This window comes from Cimex lectularius, unplaced genomic scaffold (assembly GCF_000648675.2).
Source record: "Cimex lectularius strain Harlan isolate CLEC.00 unplaced genomic scaffold, Clec_2.1 scaffold48, whole genome shotgun sequence".
NCBI lineage: Eukaryota > Metazoa > Arthropoda > Insecta > Hemiptera > Cimicidae > Cimex > Cimex lectularius.
In genome coordinates, this window is record NW_019392708.1 from 1,149,783 (window position 1) to 1,163,192 (window position 13,410).

A 13,410-nucleotide genomic window follows, 5' to 3' on the forward strand; every position below is an offset into this window, starting at 1 on the left:
AGGGTAGTCGGTAGGCGAGAGGTCTGGAGAATAGAGAGTGTGAGGCAAAACCTCATAACCAAAATCCAACAGTTTTCGTGTGGTCACATGTGAGCCATGGGGCCGAACGTTGTCGTGTAACAGATCGGCATTTTCCGATTGAACAAAGATGACTTCAATAATGCCAATTTCTGGTACGTTCCTTCAATTTGAGAGCTGATTGTTTCGCCAGGATTCAGCAAGCTGTAGTAAATCAGCCCAAATGAAACCCACCGAACAGTCACCATCACCTTTTTATTATGAATTGGGTGCTTAGAAAAACGTGGTGCTGTTTCTCCTGTCGAGCCACGGTTCAGAAGTCTGTTGTCGTAGGTAATCCATTTTTCATCACAAGTAACAATTCTATCCAGAAAAGGTGAGTTTCTGTTTCGGCAAAGAAGTGTGGCGATGATTTTTTTGGCGGTCGTTTAATGAATAAAGAACCCAACTTTCAAGCTTTTTCCTTTCCAATTGCTAGTCAGCGACGGTCCATTCAATCTTCAAGAACTCGAACAATTGTTATGGGATTTTCTTCAAACAAATCTCGCAGAACGTCACGAACTTCTTTAACTTCAAGGCTAAAGTCTCCTTCTCGCAATTTTTAAAAACATCTCTGATCGGTGTTCTCACGCACATTGCTATCGCCCCAGATATAATTAATGTTTTGGCCGTTTGGGCACCGTTCCGGCCGATTTTAAAGTCATAAAACGAAATTAGGCGAAAAACACGCGTAAAGACTGAATTATTCCCAAGTAACGAAATGCTTCTGAGGTAAACAAACCATTTTCTTTGGAAGAGGATTAAAAATTGTTGACGTTACAAAAAATAATCCATCAAACGTAAACAGCATATTATATAGAGGGGTAATTGAAAGAAAAACATGAAAACCTCCATTATTTTCCGGACAACACAATGTATTTTTAAAAACTTGTTCCTTTATTTTCCTGTTTCTTCCTAAAATTTGGTGTTATAAACTGCAGCAGACTCTCCCGGACTACAAAAAAATATTTCTAAGTATTTGTAATTCTTATTGATTATTTTCTAAGCCTCTCAAAACATAACCTTGGGAGATTATATGCTATTTTTTATTTTATAAACAATAGACTGTCTGATGTTAATTGTCTAACTCATTCCGTCGAAAAGATACTATTTTTAATTTCCTTCTCGAAAAACAAAGGACAATGATCAATTTTCTCTGATTCTTATTCATTTTTCATCATATATTGGGTTGTCCGGAAAATAATGCAGGATTTTGGTATTAAACAAAAAAAAAGAAACTAGTTACTTTAAAGCAATGTTCTTTAATCAAAATAATNTAATCCTGTAAACGTAAACAGAATATTTTATATAGATTTTTTTTAATGAAAACTTAAAATCCTGCATTATTTTCCGGACAACCCGATAGTTTATGCTCGTGTTTTTAACATTTGTGTTAGTCAAAAGAATGAGTCATCTCCTGAGCCTTTATCTAACACTTGCCGTTCACTGACATACACTTATAAAATTTAAGCATTTTAACTAACAAGATCTTTGAGGAATTTCGAAAACACACTGTGTCAAAGCTTCCTCGAGATTTACGAATTTCACAAAAACTGCGCTATGCGATACGTTTTGGTTGAATCGGCACATTCTATTTTCATGGATATTTTTCGTAATGGAGTATGATAGACAAAAGCCCCTAAAGACCGTTGTATGATGAGAAAATCACGGGGTCCGGGTTGTCCAGTCTGAGCAAGTTTGGCCCCAGAGCTCAAGAAATTTGGACTTTCAAAGTTTAAGTTAGTTTAAGGTTAAAGTTAAATGATCTTTACCTACAACTGAATGATCTCCTCAGAACAAAAAATAACGTTTCATTTTCACGCTTAATTTCGTTGCGGCTTTTCTTACTCCTTAACTGATTCCGTGTTATAAACCTTCCCTATGCCAAGGGCTATTAAAAATAATAACAAAAAGGGAAAAATCAAGATTTAAAGCCAAGGGAGAGGATAATTATGTAGTGATGACAAAAGTTTTATTACATGAAAAATTACTATGAAAAATGCTAAAGATTAAAATTAAAATAAAGAATGACATAATTATATGACAACTCTTCAATGGTTTTGAAAATAATTTTAGCTTCGTTGTCGGAAAAATAGTATCATGTGTACTTTTTACGGAATTTAAAATGTTTATTCAGTCTCATTTGAATTCTGAAACAATAAACTGTTCATTTTTCATCTTTGTTTTCTTAATTTCAATTTTTAAACTTAAACATGCCACTTAGTGCTGAGGATGCTGCGCGGGGTGTGGCACTTATTAATGATGGATGTTCCATCAGGTATGCGGCTATTGTGACCAGAGTTCCCTACGAAACACTGCGAGACTTCGTTAGACGTCTTCGAGAAACTGGGCTTTATCAAAGAAGGCCCGGTTCTGTACGCCCTAGGGTAACAGAACCACAGGATGACCTTTTTTGACTTTGAGAATTTTGCGAAACCAGCACCTTACTGTTGTTCAAACGATTCAACAGCTCCAGGAAGTTCGAGGGGTCCAAATTTCTGAAAGCACTGCTCGAAGAAAATTAAATCAGCATGGATTGGCTGTTCGCCCCGTAAGAGGACGGAGAAAGGACGAATCCTGTAATTTTTCCCAGAGCCATGGGTTGCCTATCCTCGATGAAATCAGCGACAATTCTATTCTAATGCACGATAATGCTCGTCCACATGTCGCCTGCATAGTACAAACGTACCTTCGACCGCATAACATCAGGGTCTTAACCTGGGCAGCCCGTTCTCCAGACTTGAACCCCATCGAACATTTATGGGACACCTTCAAAAGACGAATAAAAGCACGTCCATCACTTCCTGATACGCTGCACGGTCTTGAAAAGACTTTTCGTGAAGAATCGGCTAACCTTCATCAAAGAGGCATTTCCAGACTGATAGAAAGTATGCTGAGGCGTCTTGGAGATGTAATTAAGGCAAGAGGAGGAAATATGCGATATTGAAACGTTAAGTAAAAATCTAAAACAAAATTTATCTGTCCGTTTTTTTTTTTTTTGTTTTACTTTTCTTTCGAAATTTACTTTTTTTAAACTTTTTTAGACAGACTTATTTTTTTAAAAAACGTGAAACGTTGATTAATATGTAAAAATATATTCAAATCAAGTTAACAATGTGTGGATTTTGGACAATGTGTGTATGTCAGTGTATATTCCTGGAGATGGAAATGAGAATTTTTCTTTTTTTTCAAACTGGCCTTATCCCTGATTTTTTAATATAAATATAATATTCAGAAGCAGGGATTTACATTTTAATTTAATGCTATAATTGCAACATTTCAGAGTATGCAGGGAACATAAACTTAAATGATCGAATGTCCAATCCACTACTTGTCCTTTTTCCATTAATCTGACAGTTTAAGCTAAAACGAAAATAGGTAATAAAAAGAAGGGTTAAACCGTTTAAGAGTTTGAAGTTTGGTAATAACCAGTGGTCGTTTTTACACAGCACCCACCTAGATGCTGGAAATTATTACCAACATTAACTTCCTGAACGTTGTTAAACCTGTGAGGTTTGTTGCTAATTGCCCTACAAATTCCCTAACATTTTTTTGGAAGAATTATCCAAACGCCTGTCTTATGGAATATCATTTTGTGGAAATGCGATTTATTAATCTTTAGCCAGCGTCGGTCTCAATAGAATAAGTATAGAAATAGAGGAAAAAATAATCAATAAAATAAAAACGGACTTACTCTTGGCCGCATCGTACCCTGCTCGTAACCACAGCCGGACAGAAACTGCTGCTGGGACAAATGCCAATTTATATTTTGACCAAAAAAGTAAAAGAGAAAATGGAAATTTATCCAAGCTTGTCCTCCCTTCAGGGCTCCGTCCAAACCCGTTGCGACGTGACGGCTGAAGAACGGTCCTTGACGCGGCACTCGCGCTACTTTGTTACCGATTTTGATCACTTACTTGCACAAATAAAACGATAGGAAATTTCTCTCAGGAAATTGAAAAAAACTATTTGAAAGAAGCAATGAAATTGGAAGCGATTTGAAGCCTAGGGATTGTAGGCAAATAGGGAGCCGTAAAAGTAGGAGGATAAAACAATTTAAAGTTTTTAATCTAAAAGGAGGCAGTAAAATAACGAGAAGGGAATTAGTTCGGAATGAAATCAGTTTGACGATGGTAACTGAACAGAAGCAAAACGGACAGTGAAAAATAGCGAAAAAAATGCTTTATTTTTATTAATAGAATACAAATTTCAGGGACATGGAGAGTGACCGTAGGATATCTGGTCTGGATCGATAGAGTTCAAATTCCAACATAACCCTTTTAGCTTTATTCATGAAAAAGTCTTATAAAATGGTTCTTTTGGGTTTAGATTTATATAGAATCAAATCCACATATGGACGTACATACGTCAAGTTGAGCCTATTCGCTTCTCGTAATCCACCGACAATTCCCCAGAATCACCCACCCTGGGGGCAGACCTATCTTATCCGTCCAGCCTCCAAGGTGGGGGGGTTGCTGTCAACAGCTAGGTCAATTCTGCACCCAACCCATGCAGATCCAAATCCATTCACGTTAATTCATTCACTCCTATCTACATACCATTCACCCAGTTAGGGTCTACATGATACTCGATATTCCTCCATCGCCTTTTACACATATACAACTAACCTAATTAGCTAAAACAGTTCTGTATTTGGACGTAAGCCCTTTTGTGTGACAAAAATTACTCTTCTTTTACTTATAATAATTGTTTAGTTAGTTTTTACATTTTATATGATTCAATTATGAAATATTTTTTATATCAAACAAACAAAAAAAAGAATGGAAAAGGAATATGCCGCTTTACTACCTCTTTACTGAAGCCCGAACTTTTCCTCTCCCAGATCTAGGAATCAAAGCCTACATTGGCACTTAGAGAGTAATATGTTCCGGTGTCTCTTCTTCTTCCTAGAAATACCTAAACAGGCTTGTTTCTACCACTCTGATTCTATAAATATGCCTTCAAATTCGGCAGTGCCCAGTAGCAATGCAACTAGGCTTCTAGTCCTAATCATGCCCTCAATTTAGTAGTTCTGTAGTACTAACATTTTCGCATGCCTCTATCCTGAGGGACTGTTTTTAGTCCATTGTCTAACGGATCCTCGTTTTTGGCAGTATATTATGCAACAAAATGGTTCTGGGCCAATAAGTGACCTCATTGAACTTTCATCGGACTGGGACCCATAGAAAAGTTGTCAGCAGAAGAACCTCCAATGATCTACCATCGCCAAGATCTGTGCCAAAATATAAAACAGACTAAAATAGAATCATAGCTGTGATTTAATAAAGCAAGGAATAGTAAATAAAATGAGCGAGACATATTCTTTACATTTAATTCATTAAAAGTACAAACAAATAGGGCTTTTACAAATTTTATAACAAGTAAAATTTTCCTTTTGTAAATTACAAACAGTTAAACAACACAATGTAGATTTATCAAAAATATTGTTTTATTATATGAGAAAATATACTATAACAGTTTGGAAAAACGAAAAACTAGTCGGCTCAAAAATTTACATGGTTTAGAACCGGAAGTTTGAACTTCTTTTCAAAAATAAAAATACAATAAATAAAAATACAGGTTTTTATTTATAAATGATTTTTTAAAAATCAACATAATACAAAAGAAAACAAATCTAAACTGTAAGCAAATATCTCGTATTTTCACACATTCTCTTCATAAATTTATCAAAAATGTTTCAAACAAGACATCTAAAAAACAAGTTATCATGTTAATAGAAATGAAGATGGTGGGGTGATTATGTACATTGACTTTTTGTAAATGATGGTTCTATTCATAGATTTGTTATTTAGAATGATCTGGATTTTGCGAATTAAATTCTCATCATGAGGTTGAAGAATTACAAGCACGTCCCCTGAAATAAATTGTAAGAGATAGACTCATACAATTAATGTCAAGAGACTACTTCAACCTCATGATGAGCGTTTAGTGCTCAAAATCTGAATCGTTGTAAACAACCAATCTGTAACTAGAACCATTTTTTAAAAAAAGATCTTCATGTTGGTTAAATGAGATCACATTTAGACAAGAAAGCTAGATAAAAAGTGCACACATTTCAAAAATGTTATACAAGTTAATAATTTGCTTTAATTAAAGTAATGATTTATACTTTGGATTATATAAACATTTTAGTTAATGCTTATTGCTTGTTTCAATTTTTGAAATTCCATTTATTTATGGTACGAGAGGGTAAAAACTAACCACATTTTCACTGTTCACTAAAATCAGGGTTTATTTTTAAAATTTAAAACTGCTATAAATTAAAATAATAATAGTAATATAGTAGTAGAATTTTATATGCCATTGAATAATTCTACATTAAAAAGGAACCACTACTAACTGATCAAAACTCAACAATCATACTTTATAATTTAACCTATGTACATGACATCTAAATAAAACTTGAAAAAATTAATGCTGTTGTGGCACATCTGCTTTGGGAGGACCGTAATCTTGTAGGCTAAAATATGACTGGGCATTCTTTAATACGAACCTGTGAGCAAATAATGCATTTAAATCAAAATAATTAATATATGAAATAAAGGATTAATGCCATCAGGAATGGAGTGACTACTGTTAGAGAGGACAGGAATGTCTGCTGTGTATGTTGTGAACAGTAAGGGCCCTAGGATGTTGTTCTGGGGAAACACGCTAGAATGGGAATACAGTGGAAACCCATTTATCCGGACCCCAATTATCCAGACTTCCGCATTATCTGGACCCGCTTGCTAATTATTCATAAATTTTTCATAATTCTCAAGGTATGTATATTAATTTTAAAAAATTCATAAGTCAACTATGGGACCTTTAATTCATTGTTCGAAATTCATAAAGGCCGCCAAATCGCCCTTCCACTAGTCACACGATCAGAGAGGTCGATAGTCACATTTTTGTTAAAAAATAATACAAAAAGTGTATCCTATATTAAAAGACTAGAAATTGCTGTCTTATTCGTATATTGGCTTCCATCGAAAAGGTTTTTTTTTTATATATATTTTTATTGGGTATTGTTTTATGTATAAATTTTTCGCAAAATGTGTGTTCAGACTTAAACAAAAGTCAATACTATCTATTATTTTAAATGTAGATATATAAATAAAAGTGTACAATATTTTTTTTTTAAGCTCTGTTTTATAACATGATCCTAATAAAATCTTAAATTTTCGGATTAACCGGACTTTCAGTCATCCAGACAGCCAGACAGGTCACAGTTCCTTCAAGTCCGGATAAACGAATTTCCACTGTATAAGGAGAAAAGGGAGTCTCCCTGAGAAATATTGGTGGCTGTATTGGTCTGACAGATAGGGTTTAAGTAATTACAGTTATATTATAAGAAAAAAAAACCTTGAATTCCCACTTGAACCACATCGAAAAAACACCTGAGCAATACTGTTTCTGTTCAAGAGAGGATGATATGGTGCCTACAATGTGATGCACTTCTAAGAGTAGTGAAATGAGCAGAAATTACACTGATGGTTAAGTAGGTTGTTAACTGTTTTAGCTATTGAGAAGTTTTTCAATGGTTGCCTAAGGCAGGAAGGACATAGGGTGAGTTTTGGGATCAAAATATAAAATGTAAATTAGAAATACCTTAAAAACTCATTAAGATGAGTTAAAAGAAATTGGACTCCTTTCTCATCCAACTTTGTATATATTAATGCTTGTCCCAATTTAACTGAAAACAGGATAACTCCAAATAATTTATTAATTGAAGCTTAACAATATTCAATACTAACCGAAAAACCTTAAGAGATGAATAGGTCCATAGACAGCACTGGGTTGTGTGTTGCTTGACTGTTCCTTCATTACCTAGAATTTACAAAAATGAATTGAAGAAAGTACAAATTACCAGCGAGTTTAATAATAAATTTGTTTACTTCATTAAACTGTTTCCGTTCTATCTCGTATAAAAGCTGAGAACCAAGCATAGCATTGAAATAATCTTTGATTCCACGAACCACCTCCTGCCTTACAGTCTCCCTTAAGAAAAGAAAAAATATGTACAAAACAGCAATATCTTCAAAATGCTAATAAGGCACAGCTTAATATCATGCTGAGGATTTATTTTTATATAAATGCAGGTTTTTTGGTTCTTTTTTTTTTTTAATTTTAAAATTCTATTGCACCCCCGGCCTTTACAGTGAATTGGTGGTTGGACTTCACTGTCGGTAGCCGGCCATTAAAAAAATAAATAAATAAACATTGCTTCAAAGCACAAGAGGGAAAAAATTGAATTATTGATAAATGCTATGGTTTTCTTTTGCTACCTGATAATTGAGTTCGCTGTTTAAATTTAAAAATTTGATTTTACAGAAAACAAAAGTAGAAGAATAAATGGCAAAAGTGGAAGATAGCAAATGTCAGACAGTACAACCAAACAAGGGCAGGCAATTACCAAATTAATATATAAAACCCAAATCAAGTAGATCATGTGTTTCATCATGCATGAAAGTATTTTTAGTATTACATGCTATTTACACATTTTAGTTTTGACAGTTTAACTTATACAGATATAAATACTATTATATTATTTCAAATAACAGCAGTAACATAAATGTAGAATTTTGGAATACAGTGAAGATAGTAATTTTCTCATTTTGTGCAAACTATAAACTCGTTATAGAGTTATTTGTTAAATCAGCACTGAGTCACTTACTGGGTCCGTCTAACAGTTCCTCCCTAAAGATGGCACAAAGTCAAAACACATTTGGAAACATAAAAATCCGCTAGTGTAGGCGGAATCAATAAGCAACCCAATACTGGTTCAAAATGTGTCCACTAACTCACAGGCTGACACATACAACTACTAAGTTTTTTTTACTATACTTTAATGAAGAGAGAAAAAAAATATACACAGTAGTGGTTAACGCATGCAATACCATATGAAAAATAACACTTTTTTAACATGAAAATGGTTCATAAAGGTAGATTTTAAAAATATTAATAATTTACTGACTTTTGAGCTGGGTTGATGTAGTTTTTAACAGCCGACATGGCTTTGAGGTAATCTTCCAACACTTTGTCTACGGTGATTTTGGCTGGTAATTTCACCAACTGAACAAGACAAATATTGATCAATTATATTTCCTTTTTAATTAAAAAAAGAAAAAGAAAAAACAAACACCCTGGTTGCAAGAATGTTCTCCCAGTCATCAACTAGTAAAGGTTTTAGTTCATCTGGTAGTTTGATTTTAATTTCAAGGCGGGATGAAAACTGTGCCTCCTGAGAAAAATAACTTGGTTAAATTTTCAACCCATAGCGAAGAATGTAAATTAATTTGCTTTGGCTAATGTTACACTACATACAGTTTCAATTGTAGGGTCGACTTTTGACATTTTCTTTTTGGGGCTGTCACTGGCCGACTCAGGTGATGAAGAGTTACCGGATCCGCTCCAACGACCGGTGAATCTGATGGGTGTGGAGCTCCTGCTATCATCGGCATCGCCTTCCTTACCAGAATCATCCTTACTTCGTACCCTTTTCTTCCCTTTGCCCTTCCTAAGTCATTCGATTAATTATTCCGTAGCCCTAGAAGTGGACTGTTATTATGAAACTTACGGCTCGAGTTTGTGAGCCTTGTGTAGTGCCTTCTGCTTTTGAACATTATTTTCATTGTATTTAAGTACCCTGTACTCAGCTACCCATTCATCCCAGCTAAAATACAAACCAGTACTGTTTTAGATTTGTAAACCATTTTCAAATTACTTTAGAAATATTTATGAACTTTCATTTCTAATAAGTAAGGTATTAAAATTAGTTTGTATAATGATTATTCGAAGATCGTGAGATGCAGTCAGATGTGATGAAGGTTTTAGAAAAACATTTTCTTTATCGTGCCAACGTTTCTATCTTTATTGAGATAATCTTCAGGGCTGAAAGTGTTTGTTTTCTGCGTAATTATGCCATTCTCGCGTGTCGTTGGCATGATAAAGAAAAAGTTTTTCTAAAACCTACATCACATCTGACTGCATCTCACGATCTTCGAATAATCATTATCATTCATATCAGGCAGCATCTCACAATCTTCAAATATTCAAATTATTGACTAAAAATTAATAATTAAAAATATTTTCTTGCTGTTTTCATGGCTTTTTAACGGAAAACATAAAGCAAGCGAGGGAGCATTTCCGTATTATCCCCTATTATGAAAAAAGGACCAATTTGAAAGAAAGAATTTATTTATTTTTTATTTATTTATTTGTTTACCTAAAACTCTATCTATGAAATTATTCGGTTACAATAGGCTGCTCATAGAAACATCACAGTGTTACTTTACTAAAGATTGAAACACTGAATTGTATCAGACCAAAATATAGTTACAATTACATTTCTGTATAAATTTTGATCATCCCAGCCTAATCACGGCCTATTCTCCTTAATGGCAAAGTATCAGACTGTAGGCAATAATTCCGATTGTTTTCAGCTTTGTATGAAAAACAAGGAACAGACTATTACAATTTTTGGATTCAAATTCACTACAGCCCCTCTCTTAAAATAAATCTGTGAGAAGGATAATGTGTGTCGATCTACAAACTAAGCTCTACTTGACATAAATTTATCATCCTAGATTTTTCCGCTTAAGATGGTAATGTGTGGTGTTTAGTGACTTAGATAATAATTATTTAGAGATCTTGAGATGTGGTCTGGTGTGACGTAGGTTTTAGAAAAACATTTTCTTTATCGTGCCAACGTTTCGATCTTTATTGAGATCATCTTCAGGGCCTGGAATTTATAAACATATTTTAAATTATACAGATACAAATTCATTTTTTTCAAATCCTACATGTATTGGTATAATTTAAACAATGTTTATAAATCCCAGGCCTTGAAGATGATCTCAATAAATATCAAAACATTGGCTCGATAAAGAAAATATTTTCATAAAATCTATGTCACACCAGACCACATCTCATGATCTCCAAATAAGATGGTAATATTAACCCTCCTCTATTATGGAGGGTCGGATCCGACCCAGGTGAAATTTTTATGACATGCCTCGGCCAACATATAGTGTGCGTCAATCTGTCACCCATGGGCACCTCCTCCTCTGTTGTGCGGAAGCTGTTGGCTCAATCACATCGATAAAGTATGTACCGTTCTTCACTTATCCCCCCTTTGGTCGGATCAGACCGAACTATAGTAGAAATGTGTAGGTCAGATTTGACCCCACCTTAGTATAACTTATGCTCTAATAATTTTTATTATTTAACCCGTTTTGCATTTTAGCCATACCCTAACACGATACAGTCAACGATTCTCAAAAATTTAGTCATTGCATTGGCTATGCCTTAGATGGAGAAAAGATTCTCTAACGAACGTCTTCCGAGGAATCTAAGAGCGATGATACATGAACAGCTAGGCAAGAAGCTAAAAAGACAGGATACATTAGTACGACCAAAAAAAGGAGACGGTGCGACTTCTGCGTCATCGGCAGGACAGGAAACTCATATTGTGCATACTGTGAAAAATCGATGTGTGGGAAACAAAGTTTTGATTTGCCCCGAATGTTCCTCGACCTACGATGTAGAAAGTTTGTGATTATGATTTAGAAATTTTGTGATGGTTGTGATAATTTTCTTGTCATTTCATGTTAATTTTTTATATTTTTATCTAACGTTCAAATTGTGTATTTTTTAACAGAATTGTGATATTTTTTGTGTCTGAAATTGTAAAACTGATTTACCAGACCTAAGGTTACAGAACCGATTTTAATCTGTAAATAAAAATTATATTTGACTGAAATGCTGTTAATTTTGTTATCTTCTTCCTTTAATTTAAGGTTGGTTTAAATCTTCCTTTTGCCGCTTCTGTGAAACAAAGGAAGAAACAGCTTGGCACTACCTTGCAGAATGTGATAGGTATGCTAGGGAAAGATTTGAAACTTTCGAAGGAGAGGACATAACCAAAACACTCCCCAAGATAAATGGTCCAAAATCTTGGGGTTTGTGACCTTTTAGGGATGGGGTACGGGCCTACCTATGCTTTTAACCCCTCGGGTACTGTTCGCCCGCCCTGCATAATATATATATATATATATTTTCTTCCTTTATAAAAATGTTAGTATCCATTTTCTACGCGTTCAAAGCGTTTTTGGGGGAAAAAAGGGTTCTAAAATATGGGGGGGAGGGTCAGATCCGACCCAACAGTATTGTATGAGTGATCTAAAACCACCATAGTAGAGGAGGGATAATTAAAGCAATAAACGCCCATGCTGGGATTCAAACTCAGAACCAATAGCATACCAAATTCGAGTCGGATGCCCTAACCACACAACCACTGGGGTTTAAAAAGATATCTATAATACTATCGAGATGATAATCCTGACCAATCTTTGAATTCCCCTGTTTTCTCAGTTATACTGCATTTTTGCCTTAAGTTTCATAGACTTCTGAACAATTTTCTAGTTAACTAAATAAATAGAACTATAGCTAGAACATTCAGCTGAATGAATAGTACGTTCACTTCAAGCCGACTGTTTTCTTTCAAATTAACTATTACTTATTAAACAATTTGCTGAACAATGCCAGAACGACTACTATACTACAGACAATGAGTCAAGACAGTGGTTAAAATAAATTTTTGTTTAAAGCAATTTACAAATAATCTTGCCTTTTATTCCAACCAGCATAATGTATTAAATACTGGATTTCTTTATCTTCAATCCTCGTTTGTAGGCACTTCGCTTCATAAATCAAAGGGCCGTGAAAACAAAGTACTCTCTCGCCTGAAAAACAATAATAATAGTAATAAAATATTTTACTTATAAGCTGAGTCAAGTGACCTTCTTTAAACTTAAATCTGGGTGGCTTCTTGTTTTCCTGCACTTCTCTGAGAGATTTGTTGCTGTTTACCATCGCAGGTATTACTTGTAATAATAGCACTTTTGTGCATAACAATGAACACCTTGTCCTGACTCCTGATACTACAACAATAAACAAATCGATACGAAATACATCATATCTGCACACGACAAGTGAGTGCTCTGTAGCTGAACTATAGAATTTCTGTAACTCTGTAAGAGCGGACTTTTTAAAAATATTTCCAGGAAAGCATGAACCTAAAACGTCAATTGATTGCCTGGCTATGAGTATCATAAGATGAAAATTGCTTTTAATTCAAAAGATTAATTTTTGATCGAGACTTTTACATAAAATTCCTTTTATGTGGCTTTTATACAAACCATCTAATCTTCTAACTGTATTTATTATTTACTTAACAGGCCATAACATGCGAGGCAATAATTTTAAACAACCAACAATCAAAAACTTATATAAAATTTAAAATGTAGATACTTAATGTGTACATACTAAACACAATTTACCTCATAAATT

At 34.2% G+C, this 13,410-nt stretch overlaps 1 protein-coding gene across 1 annotated transcript; it reads right to left on the reverse strand.

The window, feature by feature from the left end:
* Positions 1–5,401: 5,401 nt before the first annotated feature.
* On the reverse strand, positions 5,402–13,188 carry LOC106672948 (mortality factor 4-like protein 1). The gene is made up of 10 exons (XM_014404799.2): positions 12,861–13,188; positions 12,689–12,803; positions 9,638–9,733; positions 9,385–9,577; positions 9,203–9,301; positions 9,035–9,132; positions 7,956–8,058; positions 7,815–7,887; positions 7,669–7,753; positions 5,402–6,571 (listed from the first exon to the last, which is right to left on the reverse strand). Exons 1-10 carry the CDS (start codon positions 13,171–13,173, stop codon positions 6,490–6,492), a joined length of 1,257 nt encoding a protein of 418 aa, XP_014260285.2. The 5' UTR covers positions 13,174–13,188; the 3' UTR covers positions 5,402–6,489.
* Positions 13,189–13,410: the final 222 nt, after the last annotated feature.

Coding starts and splice junctions, on each gene's coding strand:
- LOC106672948 (XM_014404799.2), bottom strand. CDS start 13,173: ATGATACTCATAGCCAGGCAATCAATTGACGTTTTAGGTTCATGCTTT. Junction 9,133..9,202: donor AGAACATTCTTGCAACCAGG/GTGTTTGTTTTT, acceptor TGTCTTGTTCAG/TTGGTGAAATTACCAGCCAA. Junction 6,572..7,668: donor CATCTTAATGAGTTTTTAAG/GTATTTCTAATT, acceptor ATTTGCTCACAG/GTTCGTATTAAAGAATGCCC.